Source organism: Cetorhinus maximus, chromosome 1 (genome assembly GCF_964194155.1).
Source record: "Cetorhinus maximus chromosome 1, sCetMax3.hap1.1, whole genome shotgun sequence".
NCBI classification, from domain to species: domain Eukaryota; kingdom Metazoa; phylum Chordata; class Chondrichthyes; order Lamniformes; family Cetorhinidae; genus Cetorhinus; species Cetorhinus maximus.
In genome coordinates, this window is record NC_135879.1 from 88,141,352 (window position 1) to 88,166,475 (window position 25,124).

The 25,124-nt window shown below is 41.8% G+C and overlaps 1 protein-coding gene across 4 annotated transcripts in view; it reads right to left on the bottom strand.

The window, feature by feature from the left end:
• The window catches only part of prdm5 (PR domain containing 5), a 368,385-nt gene that overhangs the window by 328,548 nt on the left and 14,713 nt on the right, over window positions 1-25,124 (bottom strand). For 2 of the 4 annotated variants that reach the window (XM_078543346.1, XM_078543337.1), the window contains exons 2-3: window positions 21,583-21,666; window positions 8,600-8,722 (exon numbers count right to left, since the gene is read on the bottom strand). In XM_078543346.1, the coding sequence (XP_078399472.1) occupies window positions 8,600-8,722; window positions 21,583-21,666 (207 nt within the window). Of the gene's footprint in view, window positions 1-8,599; window positions 8,723-9,474; window positions 10,422-21,582; window positions 21,667-25,124 lie in introns of all 4 variants that reach the window. The other 2 variants (XM_078543358.1, XM_078543367.1) reach the window with 2 other exon arrangements.

Sequence of the window (25,124 nt, forward strand, 5' to 3'; positions counted from 1 at the left end):
GGCTGAAGGCACTGGATACTGCAAAGTCTATGGGCCCTGACAAGATTCCAGCGACTGTACTGAAGACTTGAGCTCGAGAACTTGCCATGCCCCTAGCCACGCAATGTGGAAAATTGCCCAGGTGTGTCCTACATGCAAAAAGCAGGACAAACCCAAGCCGGCCAACCGCCGTCCCCTCAGTCTACTTTTAATCATCAGTAAAGTAACGCAAGGGATCCTCAACAGTACTTACTTAGCACTAACCTGCTCACTGACACACAGTGTGGATTTTACCAGGGTCACTCGGCATCTGATTTCAATACAGCCTTGGTTCAAACATTGACCAAAGAGCTGAACTCCAGAGGTGAGGTGAGTGAGACTGCCCTTCACAGCATTTGACCGATTGTGGCACAAAGGAGCCCTCGCAAAACTGGAGTCAATGGGAATCAGAGGGAAAACACTCTGCTGGGTGGAGTCACACCTAGTACGAAGAAAGATAGCTGTGTTTTTTTTTTATTCGTTCATGTGAGCGTTGCCAGCCAGGCCAGTATTTATTATATGGTCATCATTAGACTTTTAATTCCAGTTTTTTTATTAAGTTCAAATTCCACCACCTGCCGTGGCGGGATTCGAACCCAGGTCCCCATAGCATTACCCTGTGTCTCTGGATTACTAGTCCAGGACAATACCACAAAGCCTTCGCCTCAGTTCAGGTCAATTATCTCAGTTCCAGGACATCACTGCAGGAGTTCCTCAGGGTAGTGTCCTAGGCACAACCATCTTCAGCGGCTTCATCAATGACTTTCCTTCCATCACAAGGTCAGAAATGGGGATGTTCACTAATGATTGCACAATGTTCAGCATCATTCATGACTCCTCAGATACTGAAGCAGTCCATGTCCAAATACAGCAAGACCTGGGCAATATCCAGGCTTGGGCTGACAAGTGGTAAGTAACATTTGCCCCACACAAGTCCCGGGCAATGGTCATCTCCAACAAGAGAGAATATAACCATTGCCCCTTGGCATTCAATGGCATTACCATTGCTGAATCCCCCACTATTAACATCCTGGGGGTTACAATTGACCAGCAACTGAACTAGACTAGCCATATAAATACTGTCTCTACAAGAGCAGGTCAGAGGCTAGGAATCCTGCGATTCCTGACTCCCCAAATTCTGTCTACCATCTATGAGGCACAAGTCAGGAGTCTGATGGAATACTCTCCACTTGCCTGGATGAATGCAACTGCAATACCACTCAAGAAGCTTGACATTGTCCAGGACAAAGCAGCCTGCTTAATTGGCACCCCTTCCACAAACATTCACTCCTTCCACTACCGACGCACAGTAGCAGCAGTGTGTACCATCCACAAGATGCACTGCAGAAACTCACTAAGGCTCCTTCGGCAACACCTTCCAAACCCAGGACCACTACCATCTAGAAGCACAAGGGCAGCAGACACATGGGAACACCACCACCTAACCATCCTGACTTGGAAATATATTGTCGTTCCTTCACTATCGTTGAAATCCTGGAACTCCCTCCCTAACAGCACTGCAAGTGTACCTACACCACAGGGACTGCAGCGGTTCATGGAGGCAGCTCACCGCCACCTTCTCAAGGGCAATTATGGATGGGCAATAAATGCTGGCCTTGCCAGCAACACCCACATCCCGTAAAGTAATGAATATGTAAAAAAGAACTCCAGCAGCACTTCATGCACTAATTGACAGCTACAGCCTAGTTTTTTTTTTCAATTCTAAAGGACTTGAGGTTTACATTACTTCAAATCCTGGCACTTAAACAGACTTATCTGCCCTTCTAGAGCATTTATGTCTTCTCCATAAATGTGTAATTCCCACACTGCAAGTTAAGGCCCTGGGAGCAGCAAAAATGGGATATGTTTAAACTCTGCACTATTTTCAAATGGCCCAGCAGATTTGTATTTCACGCATATGCGATCCACTCTCCACTCCCTTTCTCCAACAGCAAAGATTTCATTGACCATTCAAGTAAATAAGGTATAAACAAATCTCATGTTTGATTCATTGAGTGGTTTTGTTATAAACGTTATAAAGCAGTTATGTTTCAACATGTCTCCTTTAACTTAAGGTAAAATTGAGAATTCCAGAAGCACCCCAGATAATAGATATGCCTATGTGGTCTGGTTGCCATGGGGTGAAACGCAAACTGAAACCTATTAAAATCAAATGACAGCTTGCAAACCTTCACACAGAAAAGGACACCAATTTGTGAGACAGAGGGAGAGAGAAAAAAAAGCAACTATTGCTGTGCGGAGGAACAAACTAGCTACTGCTATAGAGATTTAGTTGCTGAGGCGGGTCTTGCTGTTGGAAGTCAGATCTGAAAAACTCAGGCCGAGTGGAACAACTTCTGAAGGACGCTGGAAGTTGCGACCTAGCATAGCAGGGAGAGGTGAGCCTGCTAGGCTGTAACACTGGACTTGTTCTTGTCATGATACACATCAGTCATTAGTGCAGTACACAGCCAAAAGGGTTGTAAGACATACCTTGATTGCATTAGTTAATTAATGCAAAAGTGTCTTTTCTGTAGTTTGAGGACTCAGTTGCCTGCTAAGCATTGTGCAATTTACGTTGATATAAGTTTGTTCGTTACATTAAATGTCTTAAAGTGGAAGATACTGTCCTATGGTTATTTCCGTTGGTCGTTTGGGAAATTCATCATTTTTTACAAGTTATCAGTCTCTACAGTATCAAAATAATTTGTTGAGACCACTGGGCTAGAGCAGAAACAATTCTGAAATGGCTGACATGAGGCTGAAAGTTTTCAAACAGCAACATTTCAAAGGCATGACAGGCTAGCCAAACAAACTTGAATAAGACCACATCAGACAGCACCACTAAAACAACAGCTGGCCACCTCACCATGAAATTCATAGCTGCTTGTGAACTGTTTCTGTCCCAGCACCAAGACAAATGAGCTCTATGTTGCAACCACAACCAATTAAAATCAACTTTTAAAACACACTATTCGATTTTATGTAAAAAAAAAGTAAATATTAAAATATTCCTGATTACATAGATCATATTATGTATCTAGTTATGATATACTTACTCTTGGAATACATTCTCAAAATAAATAATTTGAATATTATTTTGTTGGAATCAGTCAATTTCTGGTCATAAGCATTGTGGAAATAATGGGTCAATACACTTGCTGCTGATTCCTCTTAGTCACCTTAAGGAATGATACTTTTGGCATTGCACCAACATCAATGTGCTTTCTGCCATTAGCATTTTAATAATCCTTTATCTTCAACGCTAATGGCTGGTAGCTGCTAGCAGGGGTTAGAGGCACAGCACAAATTAAAAATAAAAGAGTCTCTTGACTTTCCCTTAAAACTGAACAAATTGTGCATTAATCGTTTTAATAAACTCTTTGCTCCCAAAGAACTCTCCATCTTTTATCTATATCTCAACCCATCAATAGTAACTATTTCTCTACTCCCCTCCATAATAATCCATTCCGCTGCACAAAAAGATAATATGGCTACATGGCTCCATGGCCAAGAACAGTCTAAAGAATTCCTACTTTATGAAAACAAAAACATTAATTGCGTATCTATTTAACTTAGCAAGACAGCTAACAAAAAGATGGTGAATTCAGCCAGCCGCATGCTTATTTATAATCCATACTTATAATACAGTTTCTGTTTGTCCGCCTTTTCTGATCAATCAATGATGTGATTCACTGGGCAGAGCCTAGCACATTGGTTACTGACCCCCAGATCTTGCTGTTTCCCAGCCTTAGTTACTGGGCTCCAGTTCTTCCTCTACTCTGGCCTCAGTTACTAGCCTGTAGCCTTGTTTACTGGCCCCTGCCACTCTCTGGTCTCAGTTACTGGCCCCTAGGCCCCACTGTTCCCCAGCCTTTCTTACTGGCCCCTCACTCTCACTGTTCCCCCTTCTCATTTACTGGGCTCTTGATGATGATTTTGGGGGGGGGGGGGGGGAGAAACAGCATTGGCGGGGGTGAGGGAGGGTGTTGTGCTAGGAGAGCACGGGAGGGAGGGGGGGAAGTGGAATAGAAGGGGAGTTGGGATGGCATAGGAAGGAGAGTAGGATAGAGGATAGGATGGCTGATAAGAGGGGAATGAAAGGAATGTGCTGGGATTGGTGCGAGAGGTATAGAACGGGAAGGGGATTTAAAGTACTGTTCCAATAAACATACCAATTGCTTCAGAAATGTTTTGTAGGTCTCTGATAGTAATTTTTTTGACAAGAGGAAAATAAAACAGTTAAGTATGGTTTTACCACTGCTGCTGCTGATGATAAATTTACCAAAAGAAAAATCTAGCCCTTTATTTGCCTACCAAGCCTTTTTCTCTAATCTCATTGTCCTCCCTTTCTCTCCCTCACAATTTATCCTTTGAGGCCCAGCAAAACCTAATTAATGAAAGAAACAGGATAGAATGGACCCTAATCCTCTTCCTTCAAACAGGCCTTGGACATCCAGAGCCCCAGTAATGAACCCATTTACATCTGTTCCACTTATATTTTCTGCGCTAGCTTCTGTAACTAGTTACCATTCTTGTCACTGACAGAACATTCCTATTCTAAGGAACTACACCATTTCTGTGCACCCCTCCTCTAACCAAATCCCCACACACTCCTCACTGGTCTCAACTCTTTTCATCACCTTCTCTGTCAACTTTCACAAGCAGAGAAATACAGTAAAACACTTCAGCACCATTAATCTACACCAGAAAAAAATGCCTTAGTGTCTTCTGGAAGTTAACCTAAGCATTAAAACAGTGATACAGTTCCAACATGCAAAGGGCTGCTTGTTCCCCTTAAGTAAGAATCCACAGATCATCCACTGGTGTTGTTGTCAAAGGTTTGCTGACTGCAATAGGTTACACGTGGATTCCTATAAGGAGGAGGTTGTGCTCTTTCTAAAATACCCCAAAAGAGTTGGAGTGTTACTTCAGTTTTTATTTGTTATTATGATAGCAGAACTATGTTGACAGTTGTAGAATGCAGATATCTCCACGGGGCCATTTTACATTATGCAATAAAGGCAAAAATTCCTCCCTGCTGCTGTGGTCTGGAGTTGATGGCAAATGCATGTGCAAGAGATAAAAGGCTCAAGAACCTTTCCTGAAACAACCAGGTTACTAGAATAATCACTGCATCTTAATACATTCAAGTACAGCAAATAGTATCAGCAACCTTCTGCTTATCATAATAAATGTATCAAGTATTTTGTGGATAAGTTATTTAAAATACCAACTTTTCTTCTCATTTTATAAGATATCAACATCTTTTTGCATCATCTTGCCTCTACTTAGTAAGCAGCAAAACTAGAGCTGTGATTCTTACTCAAAACAACGAAGAGAGATGTTGCTGAAAATTGTACACAAATGCAGGACACTGGATCATCAATTGAAAGTGAGTTTTTTGATATTGGTCATGTTTTTAACGAAGGCACCAAACAGAGGCCAAGAGGAATATGAATCAGATGAGCTAATATGGGCCTTTCACAAAAATAATACAGGCACTAGGAGAGTCTTGTGTCCTGATCAACCAGCTACTCAGCTGAGCAACACTACATATAATTCAAAATAAAATGTTTTTACAAGTCTCAATGCGAGAAAATCATTAAAAAGGACAATAAAGTGAGCAAACTGAATGCCACTTTATTTTATCTTTCAAGACAAAACGGTTTTAATTTTTTTTTAAATGATCAAGAATGCTGAATACAATACAAACTATGTTTAGAAAAAGCCGATATACATCCTGAAAGCTCCATTTGAAAAAAGCCTCAAATGGTGTGGGACTGAGTTATAAATACAAGGAAAGTTCCAATTTCAATTATTCATCTAGGCTGAATTAGTTAATCTCAGTCAGGCTAAGGACTACAGATGCCCTCGACAACCCAAGGTAATAGCAGGGAAAAATAAATTAGAGTTCCAACTCCTGGCCACCATCCAGTAACCCTCGTTGAAAAATTCACAAGCAAACATCAGTAACATCTTGATTGGTTTGGCTGTGGTGCCCCCCCCCCCCCACCCCCCCCCAACCCAATATCATACTCCGCCAACACATTATTCATGCGAGAGCATTGACAATGAGCACAAATATTGAAGGGGATCTGGTACCTGTGACCATCTACACCATCACAAGTCATTACCTTCAATGAGGGAGGATGAGAGAAAAAAAACTGAAAGAAAGTCTTATTCAGAAAATACAAACACAAACAATATGCCTCTTATGCCTAGCTGTGTAGGCTGAGAAAAAAGAAGCACTCCAATGGTAAAAATTTAGTACCAAAATGAAATAATCTCAACCTCTTCATTCTCAATGAGGTGAAAAATAGTACCATAATCCCCCATCATCTAAAGCGCCATTAAATGAAACACTTCCATCTGTAGCTTATGTTTCTGATTCATATTACATTATGAACTTACTAACATGAATTTGTCATCACAACAATGTACTCAGTATAGCAGTACAATATACACGCGAGGAGAGATATATTCAACATCAGTCTTACACAACTAGGATTGATGATCCTGGGAGTCTAATGATTTCCTCATAAAAAAGTAAAAGGTGGAGGATGTAGAAATGTATCCCTTTTAATAGTTCCTCTGCAATAAATCTCAAGCATTCCTTTGGCAGCAATTGCAGCAGGACCTTCAGAGGTCAAAACTGAATTGTGGCCTTGAAAAAAAAATAAATTGGTGTGTCGAACTGACCAGCAAGTGCTGTCATCAGCTCATCTGTTATACTCTTAAAGGGATTTTTCCCTAAATTTTTCTAGTTATTTTCATTGCTTTGAAATAAATAATTGATTTCTGAACACCATAATGTAAATGCAAGCTGTCATCTTTGAATTGCTTTCCAAAATGTTAATTTATTAAGCTGCTTATCCAAACAGGGCTTTGCTTTTTTTTCCATCCAATTTTTCACTCATCTGCGGAGTGGAGATAGTCCAAATATGCTCTTTTGTCAGTGCTGACTGAGACTATCTTTAATCTTTCAGTAAAAATATATTTTAAAAAAAGACAGTTTTTAACTTCAAACTAAATAATTCTTGTGCCATTAATCTTTAATATTTCATTACTCTGGCTTGCATTAAGGGCTTTTCTTTTTGGAGGTACCACAGGCCATCAATGTGTCAGGTTGGTAAGGGGCTATATAGATTAGTGCATACACTGAGCATTGCACTCACAAATTTAAGAACGGCCACTGTGGTTTCTGATAGCAACTTAACCCCTTGGTCGCAGAAAAAGGAAACAAAAAAACTCCCTAAATTAATTGCAATTTTACCTTGAGTTTTTTTTTAGCAAGTATTATCAGATACATTAACTGCACATCAGGAAGCATAATCATAATTCCTTGTGAAGTGCTGTCCTTTGAGCATGAAGACAAGCTGCAATGCATTGGGAAAGTGTACTTGCATAGATGCCCATCAAATCAAACAAAGCATTACATGACCCCAGTTATTCCATTGCAGGTTTATGTACGGTCATTTGAATATTCACAAATAAACCTGCGATGGAACGAAAAATGGTGGCAGGCAACCTGAAGGGAAACATATGCCCCACACATACAAAATGGAATTTGCCATCCCATCATTGTAAAATCTGCTCATTGAACTCCAGATACCCCACTCTGATTATGGATCATCATGTTCATTTTTGAGACATGAAATTTCTGATGGCTAATGACAAGTATCTACAGCATTTTCTATATTCACAGCAGCAGAAAGCCAGGTAGAAATATAGTGGGGGGAGTTAAATGACTTAAAAGGATCTAATGGTAGAATATGCATTCAATTTCTCTTTTGAAGTAGAAGTATAAGTAATTCATCTTTGGTGGTCTAGATAAGGGGGAGAAAGTAATCCTATCGGCGCAAGAGAAAGAGTGGCGTGTCAAATCCCAAGTCAATGAAGGGAATAAATGAATGACCTTTGGAGCCTGGAGAGAAGTGAACCAAATCCCTGCCAGTTTTGCAGAAGCTTGACCTTGGCTTAAGCTTTGAACATTTGAAAGCTGTTTGCGCCATTCGATTGGATGCTATACTGCATGAGGTCCCCACACATAGCTGAGAATGTGCAGAGAGGAAACTAAGCACAAATTTATGTTCAAAGCAGGCTGTTTTTCTGGTTAAAATAATTCAGTTGGGATCAGCATAAAAATTATAGAATCATTACTTCAACAGGGATTATTGATAGTTAATGGCGTTGTCCAGTATGATGCTGTTCTTGTCTTTATTTTCCATCTTGTTTGACACTGGCACAAAGCAGCTGATATGGAATTTTAAATTAGGGCTAAAAGCATCAGAGTATTGACTACACTACACCACAGTTTAAATACAGTAAGATTATAACATTTTTATTGAAACCTTAATATCACAGATGAAGAAAAGAATATAATTATTACAGTTCCCAGATGTACCTACTAACTAATTATCAGAACTAAAAGCTAATTTGTGAACATTACTGCTAATCTGCAAAGTAGGAGGCAGGCACTGTGCCAACGCAGGTGGCTGTATGGTATGTAATGGAAAAGAGACACAACTGCTGAAGTACTAGCCATGTCTGAAAGCCTCTGTGATATCACTATACGCACCTGAATCGCAGCCAGATTTTTCTGCTCTTGTGTTGGGGCCTGATGGACAAAGCGCAGCCAGTTTGAATGCCGTGGATTACTGGCATCCAGAATATACAGTACTTCTCCCTTACTCCCACGTACCTGCAAATATCAGAGAAAAGTTCAGAAGTACAATCTGCTGCAGTAATGACAAAATGATTCAAAGCAGTTTGGAGATTTTTTTTCCCCCTCTCAATCTATGTCAAACGCATCCAGCTGACCACACTGTACAAGCGGGGTGCAGCACTTTTTTTAGATGAACAAAGCCTTTTTTAAAATAGAAGTGACTTGTACTATCCACTCGTGAAGAAAAGCATAGCCAAAGCACATACAGATATTGCACAAAATCGGTTTGCAAAATGAGAGCCGAGTGAAAAGGCTTCAGTTCTCATGACTTTGGATATTGGCCTCAGTCAAATCCTAAAATTATCATGCATGTATTAGTACGTATCATTCGTAATTGGAATGAGAGTTATTGTGTGTTTTTGTTAATAAACAACACACCTTGATCTTAAATTATTCATTTAGCCAGGAGCTATACTGTTCAATTACTGCATCTCCAGAATATTCTGATATTTTTTTTTGTACATTAGGTAGCATAACAATAGAATGCCTGGAGGCAATTATAACAAGTCAGAATTTTTACAAACTTAACCTATGAGGCTGCTGCACGTCATAGGTCAAACTTATGGGACAACTACCTTTGTTAGTGTTCCAGAATGCCCTCAGTTACATTGGTATCCCAGAATGCCCTGGATTTGTAGAACTGCTCATTATCCAAATGATAAATTGGACCTTCCAAAGTTTATTCAAAGAGTCATTAATCCTGGCATGGTCAGATAAATCAAACTTACCAAGAATTTATGTATTAAAGGTGTTTTTCTTAGATTCTATGAGAAATGACTCTCCCTTCCAGAGGTCAGCTCCAGAATGGTATTTTTCCATTGCGAGTTTCTTTATTGCTCATCCTTCTGATTTGTATATTGCTGTAAAGAGAGACATGCTGTTGAGGTATTTTAGCTTGCACTCATCAGGACAGATGCAAGCATACAATTTCAAAAGAAAATAATAATTTATACTCCATGAGAAAAAGGTCCTGATAGGTTGGCCAGTCAGCTCTGATTGGTCGAGGCATTGCCATGGAGAACAAGCAAACTACTGTCCACATGCTTTTGTTTAATTTAAAAAGGCACAATGCCTGGAGATGCTCTTTCAGCTTTCAGAAGACTGGGCCCTGTGTATGAATATATGTAACTTCAAGCAAGTGTAAGTGAACAACACTGCGAGCCCAATTGGTTGTTAGTGCAATCCTTAGCACACTCAAGATTGTTCAGCAAGTACTGCCCAATCACGGGAATTATATCTGATGTTAGACTTTTTGCTCTGAGTTTTGCACGCACAGGCCAGTGCGATGCCAGGCATGTAGGCGTATGTCCCAATGACTGGCAGATCGTATAAAACAACTTTTCCCTTTGGCTGTTCGCGATAGGCAGATTTATGACCATACTTCAACAGCATGGGGGACAATAGTTCCCTTGTGCATTCTCAATGCCTCAACCAATCAGAGCTGAGTGTCCAATCAATCAGCACCCTATTCCCCTGCAATATAAATTGTTGTTTCCTTTGAAATTGGTCGTGCATCTGTCCTGATGAGTGCAAGATGAAAAGCTTCAACAGCATGTCTCTCTTTCAGCAATAGTCAAACTTCTGTACTAGCAGGCAACTTCTGATTTATGTTGCTGTCCAACTGCATGATTTCATGTCTCAGAATTGTTTGGTCCTTTTCCATTATGAAGGAAACCTAACAATTAGCAAAAGTAACAATTATCATTGGATAACGCTGAGGGTAAATGCACATACCAGCTCAGTGGGCACAATTTTATGGTCTTGCTGAAGTCAATGGACTTTTAAACAGCTTGCCACATTTTATGGCCCCGCCCCCACTGCGACAGAGCCGTAAATTTCCGCCCAATGATTTCAACCTTTCATAGAATTACAGATTCCTGCTCTTCCAGGGCAAAAGCTAAATGCTGCGGATGCTGGAAAATCTGAAATAAAAACAGAAAATGCTGGAAGTACTCAGCAGGTCAGGCAGCATCTGTGCAGAAAGAATGTTAACATTTCAGGTCGATGACCGTTTGTCAAGGAAGGCTTTAGCTGCGTTTCACTGGTGGCCCTTTAAAGATAGCACCAGCATATCCATTGGAGTCAGCTGACACCCTGGTCCACTGCCTAAATGCCCACATCCAGCCCCAGAATGGTCAGGCCCTGCGCTTGCTGGTGTGAGATAACAGTGCAACTGGGAATCTGGTCAGAAGCACCAGCGCCGGCAGCTGCTCATAAAATCCCAGCCATGCTTCTTTTTGCCTTATCCTACTCTGTATGCTCTTTGGCATCCAGTGTGGTGTAGATTTGGGAGACCCACCCTTTTTCTTAGTGGGGACATATTTGCTCTGATCTCTCTATCTCCGCTGAATATCTCCCACTGCTTTGACACTGATTTCCCTTCAAGCTGCTGTTTCCAGTCCATTTTTGTTAAATCGCATCTCAACTTTGTAAAATTAGCCTTTTACCAATTTAAAACTTTTTAACTCCTGGTCTATCTTTATCCTTTCCTATGACTACACTAATTCTAACTAAATTATGATCACTACCACTAAACTGCTCTCCTACTGGCACCCCTTCCACCTTCCACACTCATTCCCTAAAACTAAGCCTAGAACTGTCCCTTCTCTTGTCGGGCTTGCTACACACTGACAAAATGCATTCTGAGGAACGTTTTAAAGAATTCTGCATCATTTATACCTTTTATACTGATTTTTACTGCAGTTAATATTAGGATAGTCAAAAACCCCTATTAATGCCTCTAATTTATTCTTTAGTTCAACCCATATGGCCTCGCTCAAAGATCCTTCTAGCATTTCATCCCTCCTCAACGAACATTGCAACCCTTTTTTTCCTCCTCCTCTCTATACTGCCATACTGCCCTTCTTTAAGCCATTTGTCCTGAGTAAATACATTGCACTTGTTTTTGACTTGTAGCTGTACAGATGATATGGCCTTTCTCCCTTTTACCAAGTGTCCTTTTTTCACAGCTTCCTGCAAACCTTTCAAGGTGTACTGACTTAGTTGATAAAGCGTACACATTTTATTTGGGTTGAATTCTTTCAAGATCCACCAGCTGACAAGTTGACAGAACAACGGCAAGGAACATGCATAAGACAGCATTTTTATAGTAACAGATAAGATTTTTTTTAAATCATAAGTTCAACTACAGTTTAAAACATTGGTTGCACTGTATTTTAAAGGGTCCCATCTTCTACAACAGAATCATGGAATACAAAAGCTAAAATGGAATACAAAAAAAATACTATTTCTTTTAAAATATTTATCCAACTGCTTTTAAAAATAATTCTCCAATAGCATCAATTGCTGTGAGTTTGCTCTAAATAAATTATTCTGCTCTCTAATCTTGTTAGTTGTCAAATAAAAATATAGCATGACTAATCTGTTAAATATACTTTATATATCCTACTTAGCTTTCTATTGCCCTGTGGTATGTTCCTTCTCAATTGCCTCTTCGCCACTGAAAGCAAGTTCAGTTCTGTTAATGTCGCTTCAAAAAAGCCCTATGTACTGGATTTATCCTCACCATCCTTCTCTAAATCCTCTCCAATTTATCAACATCCCTTTTGATACATTTCTAGGTGAGAGGAAATATTAATGATTGAAAATGTATTTCCTGTGATGTGTTAATTAAGTGTGGGATTGATGGCATTTTTGGAAAATGAAAGATTGCATTGGCCCAATGGACAAAGTGAAATTGCAAAGGCTGAAGTCAATGGGAATCAGAGGAAAAAGAAGATGGCCATGATTGCTGGGGGCCAATCATCTCAGCCTCAGGACATTGCTGCAAGAGTTCCTCTGGGTAGCATCCTAGGGTTAACATCTTCATCTTCAGCTGCTTAATCAATGACTCTCCATCATAAGGTCAGAAGTGCGGATATTTTCTGATGATTGTACAGTGCTCAGCTCTATTCATAATTCCGCAGATGCAGAAGCAGTCCATGCTTGCATTCAATAAGACCAGGCTTAAATTGATATGTGGTGCAAATGTCCCTTGCCATATAAAAGTCAGGCAACAAGAGAGCCCAAACAATTCCCCTTGACATTCAATGGCATTACCATCTTCCGCCATCAATATTCTAGGGTAACCATTGACCAGAAACTTATTTGTACCAGCCATATGACTACTATAGATATTAGAGCAGATCAGAGGGTGGGTATTCTGTGGTGAGTGACTCACCTCCTGACTCCCTAAAGGCTGTATCAAAATATGATAGGATACTCTCCATTTGCCTGGATGAATGCAGTTCCAACAACACTCAAGAAGCTGGACACAATCCAGACAAAGTAGCCTCCTTGTTTGGGACCCCATCCACCACGTTAAACATTCGCTCCCTTCACCACTGTCGCAAACTAGCTGCAGTGCCTACAATTTACAAACTGCAGTGCAGCAATTCGCAAGGCTTCTTCAACAGCAGCTCCCAAACCTGCAAACTCTACCACCTAGTAGGATAAGGGCAACCTACGCATGGGAACATACCATAACCAAGATATACACCATCCTGACTTGGAAATATATCACCGTTCCTTCACAGTCACTGGGTCAAATTCCTAGAACTCCCTTTCATTATACAAGTACCTTTACCACACAGACTGCAGCAGTTCAAGAAGGTGTCTCACTACCACCTTCTCAAAAGCAATATGGGATGGGCAATAAATGCTGGTCTTGCCAATGGCATTCATATCCTGTGAATGAATAATTTTTTTTTAAATTCCCAACCAATGGGAAAAGATTGCAGCAGACCAGACAGCTTATTATTACTATAATCTGCATCACAATACATTTTCACGGTAATTTGCAGTCACCACTTTTATATCAACCGCATTAAGGTAAATCACAAAGAGCAGTTCCATTCTTAAATAAAGCAGCAAAGAATTCCCAAGTAGCTCAATAGTTAAATGTAACATGTGACACAATAGAGAAGCATACAGTCTAGAACTAATCCCTGCCCTGCTCTTAGCTGGTTAATTTCAGCTGCAGCAATAATGACAGCACTATAATTGGTTTCAGCATTCATCACTAGAGATAGGGAGGTAAACAGTACCCGAGCAGAAGTTTCCACCTTCAGGAGGAACAGAAAGAGAGGAAACTGAGTGGGTGGAGCAGACAGCAATAAGAATCAAAAGTCAATTCATCCATACTGCCTTGGTGATGAACAAATTGTTCTAATTTTACATTAGAAATTGTGGATCGGGATTTGCTTTTACAATTTTAAAAGTCAATTTGGACATTGACTAGGAATTTCCAACTCCCCAATAGTGCAACACTAATAATTTTGTTTAAACAAAATGAAGGAAGATGCTTTACAACTTTGCTGCACCCAGTTACCACATATCAACTGCTGAATATGCACCATATGCTCCATATCGTACAGAAAAAACTGAATATTAGCTCAAGGATACAAAACGATTCGAGTTGTGGGGCAATGATATGATTGCAAAGGAAAACAAAACACATGGCTTGCATTTCTTTAAATCAGCTCTTTCACATACCCTACTCAAACTCACAGATTTGTTGAGTGAAGCTAGGATAGGGTCAGTCAACCAATCCCAGAATAATAGGCAAAGTTCTATTATTTTAAAATTCCAAACCAGCAAAATGATACCACTATTTTCTATAATTTTATCCAAAGTTTATTATGAGTACAGCTGGAAAGAGCTTGTGGAGTTGGGCCATATTTTAGTTTTAATATCTTAAGCAAGACTGGTAGACACATCTTTCTCATAATTTTGTAATTTACTGCACAGTTTAATTTTCCTAACTCTTGCCATCCCTGTATTTTATTCTCTATATATTAGATTGTGAGTTGCTGTGTGCCTCATATACTAGCAAGCTTCTGGACTGAGCTTAACAAACCTCTGGACTGCTCCAAGGATGTATGGTTGATCATCTCCTTTCCCTCATCCACATGCTGCCCCTTGGCGATTTGATCTGAAGCCACGTAATCTTTTGCACAAATGCCAATGTCCCCCAAATCTACCTCTCCACCACTGCTCTCAATCCCCCACTACCTTAAGTGCTATCCTATAGCGCTCCCTCATTCTTAGTGCCATAACTTCTTCCAGCTACACATTACAAAGACAGAGACAATCATCTTCAGCCCATGCCACTGATGTCACCACCCCCCCAACATGAGCGATTCTCCAGCTTAACCATACAATTAGCAATCCCAGTATTCTGCTGGATGTGCAGCCAAGCTTCCAACTTCATATCTTGAACATAAAGACTGAATATTTCCAGCACTGTAATATTGTAACACTGTGCAAGTGCCCCTGATTTCTCATTCATACCATTGTCACCTCAGACTCAATTCCTCCAGTGTTCAGCCTCCCATGCTCCATAAGCTTTATTATACTCAAAACTCTTCTGCCCATTTCCTATTCTATATCAAGCATCATCTTTTTGCTCACTGATTAGGGCATCACTCAGTCCCCAACAGCTCAAAATTAAAATTCTTATCTTATAGTTTAAATCGATCTATTGTTCCTTTCTCTGTAACATCCTCAAGTTCTGCAACCCCTTGTCCATTCCTCTGACTGCTTTTTATGTCTTTCCCCTCCCTTCATCCAAACGTTGGCAGCTATTGCCAACTAGAGATAACGTGCCGAATTGCACTCCAACTACCCCCTACACATGAACAAGATTAGGGCCAAAATCTTCCGGTCAGCTTGTGGGGGCAGGCTCCGCATGCCAACACGTTAAATGACGCGCGATGACGTCAGGCATGCGTCCCAACGTCACTGTGTGTCGTTCCGATCTTCAGTTCGGCAGATACGCACCAGAGTCAGCTGCACGTCCGCCGAAATGTCAAAGGCCTATTAAGGCCATTAAGTATTTAATTAAACTGATTGTCTGGGTGGCCCATCCAACCTTAAGGTTGGCGGGCAGGCAAACAGCCCAGGGGGCCTTCGCATTTTTCATGGAACCTCATCCACGGGCGGGATGAAGTTTCATGAAGGGTTTATAACTTTAATAAAAAATTTTAATAAAATTCATAGGCATGTCCCAGCTCATGTGACACTATCACATGAGGGGACATGTCTGAATAATTTTTAAAAATCTTTTTTCAGTTTTCCACAATCAAATTAATCTCCTTGAGGCAGCTCTGTGCCTCAGAGAGATTTCTGCGCTCTTTTGCGCGTATGCGCGAAACAGCGTAGGCCCTGACTCTCCCTCCTCCCCCCGCCCGCACAGGGAGCGCTAAGCGCTTCCGGGTGCACATCACGCTAGGCGGGCATTAATTGGCCCACCCACGTAAAATGGCAGCGCGCCCGCCCGCGCCCACTCCAACTCCCGTCCAGCCTGCACGACGGGGAGAAAATTCTCCCCCAGGTCATTCAGCATCTCAAACCTTTCCTTCACTTTTTATAACCTACATAAAATCCTCTACTTACTCCAAGTTTTTGTTCACCCTGTAATCTCTTCCCTGGCTCGGTGTTCATTATTATCCCTACTTCTTATTTTTCTTTCTCTGCTCTTCATCCATCATCCAATTAGAAAAACAGGCAAGCAAGTCACAGACTGCATTGTTCTGATATTCCTATCACAAACTTAAGTACAGTGGGACCAACTGTCACTGTATAATTATTTAATGCTGCTCTAGCACACATACACAACATTAACCATATAGGACTGCATTTTACCAGTCCTTTGGGGAAAGACTGGGAGTTGGGCACGGCAGGGGTGGTGTGCCCATCGTCTTCTCACAACCATACCATTTTCTAGCAGAGCGAAAGGTGGCAGACTGCCCAGGGCCCAACTGAGCACTTAAGAGCCAATTAAGGGCCTATTGCTGCCTCCACTGGCATTTCACCAGCTCTTGAGGGGCCCTCCACTACATGGGGAGAGCACCAGGTAAACCCTGGTGGCCTCCCAGCAGGCTCCAGATTATGTGCGGCCCTCCTCTGTGAGCACTCTTTGGCAACGACAACGACTACTCTGAGTAACTCCAACTGCCCCCCCACCAAGGCCTGGATAACTGACCCCAATGACCCCACACCTCATTTACCCAACCTGAGCTGTACCCCTTATCGATGCACCCTCATCCTGCGCATGCAGCCCCAGTAGTGGCCAACACTAGCAGTGGCACTGAAGCTCTCGAATTGTGGTCCTCTGATTGGACCGGCAGCTCTTGGGGACGAGCCACTGTCCTCAATAGAGACAGCAGCCCCGGTGGCAGCCATTTTGAAAAAATGCAGCCCCGGCTCCCACTGAATGGTGAAGCGCTGTCACTCCCTGACACCGCCACCTCCCCCCAACCCCACCACGCACACGCAATCCACACCTCTTGGCCCCAGTGGTGGGACACGCACTGCGTAGACAAAATCCAAGCCATAGTTTTGCAGCACTGATTTGTGTTTGCATTGACTGAAATTAATCTGGAGCTGTGCTTCAAAGAATATTATGCTAGGTTGGGTTGGGATCACCTTTTAAAAAATTTCCTCATCTTATCCAATGCTTCTCCACTGTCATTCAACAAGATGGGACTGCCATCGCCTGGTTCCATTCCTATCTCATCATAGCCAAAGTATCTTACGCAAAGGCTTCTCTTCCAGTTCCTGCACTCTCTTCCAGCTCTGTTATTCTCCCAAGGATCTATCCTTGGTCCCCTCCCATTTCTTATCTACACCCTGTCCCTCAGCAAAAATCTAACAGCACAGTTAGTTTTACGCTGTCATGAAGAGATATTAATGTATGTAATGTTACTGGAAATTATTTTAAATTGGACTTGTAGCAGGGTCTGTGTCTGTGAGTGTGCATGTGTTAATTGGATTAAAGCCAGCATGTCTAGGTGCTTTGGTGTATAGTAGTTTTGGGATGTAAACAGTAAGGTAGAGGGTACATTCGCATTTTTCTGAATAAACCATTCAAAGACTGGGGGGTGAAATCTTGCTAGGAGACACCAAGCAATATGTTTATATTATTAATAAAACTGGTACTATGAAAGGGATTTTATTGTTAGAAGAGGTGGAGTTCAAAGAGCCTGATGATACAATGAGAATTTACATTCAAAGGGAAGGCTAGGTATATACAGAAGAGTTTTGTGTGTGGAAGAGAGGCATGGAAGATCTAAACCTGTAAGCCTACCACTGTGTCTGCGAAGGAACAAATTGGAAGGAACCTCATTTTGAATTGGTAAGTAAAATGTGCTTTGCCTGGTGTCTGTTTAAGTCTATGGGTTATTGTTGCCTTGGGGAAGATTGCCTGGGAGTGATTAATTTGGGGATTTGTTTAATAGTTATTATGGCAGTAATTTGTAGACATGTGTATGTGTTTAATACCTTGTAAAATTAATAAACGTTTTAATTTATATTAAAAAAACCTCTGGAGGCTTGGTGGTTTCACTTCTGAATTGAGAGCTGCATCTCAAATATGCCAATTGAAAATATAGGTTATGACAATTGCTTAAAGTTTCCCTCTGGGGTTTTAAATAACTCAGCCTTTATCAACTGCTGTGTCATAACAACGCTGACAACACCCAGCTCTAACTCAACAACACCCAGCTCTAACTCAACAACACCCAGCTCTAACTCAACAACACCCAGCTCTAACTCAACAACACCCAGCTCTAACTCAACAACACCCGGCTCTAACTCAACAACACCCGGCTCTAACTCAACAACACCCGGCTCTAACTCAACAACACCCGGCTCTAACTCAACAACACCCGGCTCTAACTCAACAACACCCGGCTCTAACTCAACAACACCCGGCTCTAACTCAACAACACCCGGCTCTAACTCAACAACACCCGGCTCTAACTCAACAACACCCGGCTCTAACTCAACAACACCCGGCTCTAACTCAACAACACCCGGCTCTAACTCAACAACACCCGGCTCTAACTCAACAACACCCGGCTCTAACTCAACAACACCCGGCTCTAACTCAACAACACCCGGCTCTAACTCAACAACACCCGGCTCTAACTCAACAACACCCGGCTCTAACTCAACAACACCCGGCTCTAACTCAACAACACCCGGCTCTAACTCAACAACACCCGGCTCTAACTCAACAACACCCGGCTCTAACTCAACAACACCCGGCTCTAACTCAACAACACCCGGCTCTAACTCAACAACACCCGGCTCTAACTCAACAACACCCGGCTCTAACTCAACAACACCCGGCTCTAACTCAACAACACCCGGCTCTAACTCAACAACACCCGGCTCTAACTCAACAACACCCGGCTCTAACTCAACAACACCCGGCTCTAACTCAACAACACCCGGCTCTAACTCAACAACACCCGGCTCTAACTCAACAACACCCGGCTCTAACTCAACAACACCCGGCTCTAACTCAACAACACCCGGCTCTAACTCAACAACACCCGGCTCTAACTCAACAACACCCGGCTCTAACTCAACAACACCCGGCTCTAACTCAACAACACCCGGCTCTAACTCAACAACACCCGGCTCTAACTCAACAACACCCGGCTCTAACTCAACAACACCCAGCTCTAACTCAACAACACCATGTTCAATTTCCCCACTGCTGCTACACTGCCGGGCTGCTTGTCCAACATCCAGTATTGGACGGGCAGAAATTTCCTTCAAATAATTATTGGGAAGACTGGAACAATTGCCTATTGTTTCCACTCCAAACTTCGTTCCCTAGCTACTGACTCCATCCTCACCATGGCAACAGTCTGAGAATAAGCCATTCTGTTTACTAAATTTTAAAATTCTCATTCTCATTTTCAAATCCCTCCATGGTCTCATCTCTTGCTAGCTCTGTAATTTCTTCCAGCCTCACAGCCCTGTGAGATATCTGTGTTCATCTAATTCTGTCCTCTTGTGTATACCCGATTTTAATTGCTCAACCATTGGAAGCTGTGTTTACAACTGCCTTGGCCTCAGGTCCAGAATTCCCTCCCTGAACCTTTGACTCTCTCCCTCTCTTTCTTCCTTTAAGACACTCTCAACACCGACCTTTTCGGCCACGTTTTTGGTCATTTGCCCTAATATCTCCTTGTGGCTTTGCATCTAATTTTGCTAATAACACTTCTGTGAGGTGCCTTGGGACATTTTATTACATTAAAAAGGTGCTATATAAAAATAAGTTGTTGTTGTCCATGGATCCAACTGATTTGTGTTCCCTATAAAATGAAAGCAGTTGCCATATCTCCACCGAAAAATATAGATAAATGTGTAATCCCACAATGTTACTTTTTTCCATTCATTCTTGGGATATAGGCATCACTAGCAAAGCCAGCATTTATTGCCCATCCTTAATTGCCCTCGAGAAGATGGTTTAGAGGCACAGGGCTGTTAGGCAGGAAGCATCAAGATTTTGACCCAGTGATGGTGACGCAGCAGCAGCGATATATCCCAGTCAGGATGGCGTGTGACTTGGGTCGGGGCGGGGGGTGCTGGGTGGGTCTTCCCATGCGTCTACTCCCCTAGGTCATAGAGGTCACAAGTTTGGGAGATGCTGTCAAAGGAGCCTTAGCAAGTTGCTGCAGTGATTTCTGTTGTAAGGAAAGTTCAGCAAAAAGATGCTTGTGCGAGTAAGAATGAGGAAAATGGCTTTTAAATATAAGATGGCTAGTATGTTGCATCAAAGTATCTTGCATAATTCAGAATTACACTAGCAACTCAGTATTTATCTAGATTCAGCCATGAGTAAAAACTGAAGCACAGAGTATAACATTTGCGTCGTCATCTAATAGCAAACACAAGCATTCATTTTCAACGACTTAAACTATTCTATGCAAAGTCTGGTCAGACTCCTCAGAAACGCACGACAACTGCAGGAAAGAGTTAGTTTTGTGATGAAGCAATCCAACTCAAAACCTGACTGAAGATAAAACTAAACACACATTCATGTGAAACAGAGAATCTCTAGCAATCCTCAGTCAGTTAGGAGGATAGCCTCACAGTAAGCTGTATGGGCAAACTCCAGGTGGTTTGGTTTTTGGTTCAATTTCAAATAAAGAATATCCCATCGGGTAACAATGTGGACGGTTGTAAAATGTGACATGAAAATTATTGATATAACATTTGATAACGTCCTTCACAATTCTTTGCTACACATCATCCCCTCAAATTGCCCTTGCCTTAAAACATTTCCATTTTTTAATAAAGCAGTAACCCAAGAGGAGGCCGACCTCCTCTTTAATATCCATCAAAATTACTTCCTGCAAGGATAAAGCTGATACATGCAGAAAAATGGCAAACTTGTTGAGAAAGTAGAGGCAATCAAAAGATCTTTACCATACTGATATGACTGAATGGTAGACTGCACAGATCTAATTTATTTAAAACATTCTCATTTCACTCTACTTCAATTTATTTAATATAGAACAATCTGGTGTTCACAGAAGAGTTTTATTTCCATTGCGTGTGCAACTCATATCATGATTAGAAATGTGTCTTTCCCCAACCCCCTCACCCTGAAAGGTGCTCTAAGGCAAATCTTTCTACATTGTGCTCTATTCCTTATTTCCCCAAGACCACCTAAGATGATAGACAGAGTTCACCACAGGGAACCAGATAATCAGCAAACACACAATCCCATTAGAAAAGCACTCAATCCCAGGTGGACCATGTTACCACTTTCTGCAATCATTTCAATGAGGTTTGCAAGTGGGGACATACAGATTACATGTCTGATATGTCATCACACAGGATCAATGAAACAAATGTGTTGTTTAATGTTTCCCAAGTGAGATTATATGTTATGTCCCACACTGGAGGGAAATGGAATATGCAATAAAGGAAAAAACCTCCAGTTGGGAAGGGAGCAATATATATTCAAGTCTTATGGACACTCTCTTATTGGTTTATGACATCTGATTCAGTACAGTCATATGAGCTGTTACCTCCCACATTAGCCTGGGATCCATGCTTTCATCCAGTTCATTGGGCATTCTTTTCTCTCCAGCAAAAGGTCCAAACTTCTCTCCCTGCCAATAAGAGAAAAGTTAGTTATAGATTGCACATCCAAAATGGAGGAAAATCAAATATTCACTAACCTGCATTTGATTCGATTCCCAATTTGCAAAACAGATACTCAGATTACAACATAATATTGTTATAATTATCTTTGACGAGCAACTATAAATCGCACCCTCTGCAGTCCATCAGTTCTTTTTGACAAATGGAAGCCATGATGTTTTTATGACAGAATACGCCATTTCTACTGAAGAGAACAGCAAAACCATTCAAAAGTCAATCTGAAGATTTGCTAGAATCTCCAACATCTAGAACGTTGTTACAGTTCTTGAGAAATTCCTATTTTACTATTTCTGGCTGTGTCTGCAGAAACCTTTCAGCAAAAATAAAGTACTTCACTGAAAAACCTATTAGGCATTTTTAAGTGGTGTTACTGTCCAGTATGAGGAGCTGTTCTGATTTATACATGTTGCAGTTACAAAGGATACCAGGCAATAATAACAAAATACTGAAGAGAGGGAACATCTGTTGCAATAAATTATTGAAGATGAGGCAGGGTCTACATAGGGGAAAATCCCTTCAGTGAAGTAACACTTTTGGGTCCAGTGTTCAATTTAAAACAAGCTTACATTCACATTTAAAGTTTATAATGTTAAAACAAGTGATGAGTGTCAAACTGAATTTAAAGTTCAATGTGGCACCATTTGGCTGTTTGAGAACATGAATTCTGCCCATTTAAGTTCAGAAGCCTCTACCCCTTTTTTGAAAAATGTTTAATCGCATTTTCAGTGTTTACGACACATGAAAGTGAACACAAAACACTGTGGATTGTGGAAATCCGAAATAAAACAGAAAAAAACTGGAAAAGCTCAGCAGGACTGGCAGCATCTGTGTAGAGAGAAACAGATCTAATGTTTCAAGTCCAACATTATTTGACTCTCCACAGATGCTGCCAAATACGCTGAATTTTTCCAGCACTCTGTTTTATCATAGCACATAAAATACTTGATTTGATAAGTAGCTAAAATATTTCACTTTCTGCAGTCTTATTACTTCTTTTGCTTGGCCCAGGAAAAAGTATGAGCCTGCCTAAGGATAGCGAAATGCAAACATTTGGCATATTGATAGGGCAAAAAATTCTTTATCTTCAACTTTTATAATAAGGACATTTTTAATCATCCCCTTGTTCCTCAACAATCAACCAAAAGAAATTCCTTATCTGGAATCAAACAATACTGCCTTTTTTAAAATCAATACAGTAAACTGAACGTCTCAATAATTCTCTGCCCTCACAAGTCACTGCAGATATGGGGCGAAATTTTGAAATAATAGTCCCAGCCAAAACGACAGGATCTGTAGCATGTCGCAGACCCAACGGAATCTGCAGCGGACTTTACAGTAGTTCTTTAACTGAACCACAGCATTAGCATCCTATTTCCGGGTTTCCCGACCAGAGTGGGCTGGGTTATTTGCCGATTCTGTCAAAGGAAATATTGCTAATTAAAAAGGAACCCAGCATGAATCAGAATGCCTGAACTGGACATGGATTCCTGAAGCTGCAGCAACAACAGGAATAGAAAGGAGGCCCACCCCCACCCCACACCTCAGGTCTCTCACTCTTACCTGGAGGGCCTACTATGTCATCTGAGGAACTGCAGTGAGCTGATCTTTCCCAAGGATGGGAGGAAGAGGTCTGCTCCAAACCAAGCAGCATGCATGGAAGAGGCCAAAGAGGTTAGCAGCAGAAGTATGGCCCCTCTAGCCTGAAGACAGTGCATGAAGAGGATCAAGAAACTTAGGAGCGCAGGAAAGGTGAGCGCCAGAACACTCAGGTGCCAAATTCCACACTCTGACTTCCTCAGCAAACTTCTTAGGACATCATATCTTGCAGCTCCACTCATTCCTCTCCTTCCAGGCACCTCCACACATCCCCACCTGGTCAGCCATTACTCAAGCTCACCCTATTGCCCTCTCAGATCCATGCCTCAGTTACCCTCCACAAATGTTGTTTATCCCTCCTCTCCACACAAGCCACTTCTAACACTCAAAACTCTGCTTTCTCTCCTTGCAAAAAAAAACACACCACATCAGGAAGAGGCAAAGATCGAGGGGAGCGAAGAGGAAATGGAGGTGTGACCCTCCAGTGACAGGCATCTTGTCGGTCACTGGCAATATGTCCCACATGCACCATTAGAAGGACAATCTTGTCCCAGGAGGATGCGGATGTCAGCAGCAACCTGCCATGAAAGCCTAAGCCTGATGAGACACTGGTGTTCATACATCAAGAGAGCTGATCCTCTGTCTGCAGAGCCTATGTTGAGGGTCTCACCTCCATGGAACAGGATCTCTCTGCCTAGTGCAGCGTCATGTGGCTGAGAAGGAGGCATCTGTGCTGCTCCTGGTGTTGATCCTCTTGTTCCTCATTAGAGCTACAAGCTAGAGCTGCATAAGCTGCTCCCAGGACATAGCGAAGGCTGGCAGCAGGCAAATGTAGCTCAGTGTGAGTGAAGTGCAAGACAGATGAACTGACTTTCAAGGAGTTTGGAGCCATTTGTCAAGTAGTGAAAGCACTCTTCCAAAAGAAGTGCTGCAAGTATCAGCCTCTCAGCTAGGCAGGGCTGGAGCTCTTCAGTTTCACTGGCTTCTCAGTCTGCCAGTTTCACTGAAGAAGCACACCCTGCTGTGCACTCACCTGTTTGGCTCTTCTTGAGCCATCAGCAACTTGCCCATGTGCACGGTGACTGTTAAAGCCAGAGTGCTTGGTTAAAACAGCAGTTAATTATCTATTTCCAAATTACACTTACTTAGCCGAAAGCCCCAAAGAGATTCTCTGCTCGTCTGCAAATCTACCCAGGTAAAACCTGGAAGTGGGCATGACGACAGAGACCCTGTCCCAAAGTCATTTTGGAGGATTTAACTTCCTGCACGCACCCAAGCCTGCCTCCCCATGGCAGTTAAGATTCCGTTCATGAATTAATTGGATATTTGGCTCAAATATTGCAGAAGAAATGGATTCCACACATGGTGGCTAGACAACCATAGAAAGCACAAATGAAATACACATGAACATATTTAAAAATGTATTTTTAAAATATCTATGATTTGCTTCAACCCACAGAAAAAAAAATCCAAGGGCAGGATTTTATGGCCCCGCCCACTAGCGGGATCCTCTGGTCCCGTCAAAAGTCAATGGGCTTTTGGCTGGGCCACCGAATCTCCTGCGGCAGGTCCCACCACAACGAGGCCAGAAAATCCGGTCCGAAAAGTGAGGCAAACTTTTAACATGTTACATGCAATACACATGTGCAAAGCAAAAAAGAAAGGAAACTTTCAAAACAAAACCAACATCCACATAAAAATGGGGAAAGGAAAATATTGAAAATAATCCCAGAGCAGCATACCTGCATTAGTGTTTGATGTTTGAAGGCCAATGCAAGAAGGCACGAAGAACAAGGATATTATATACATG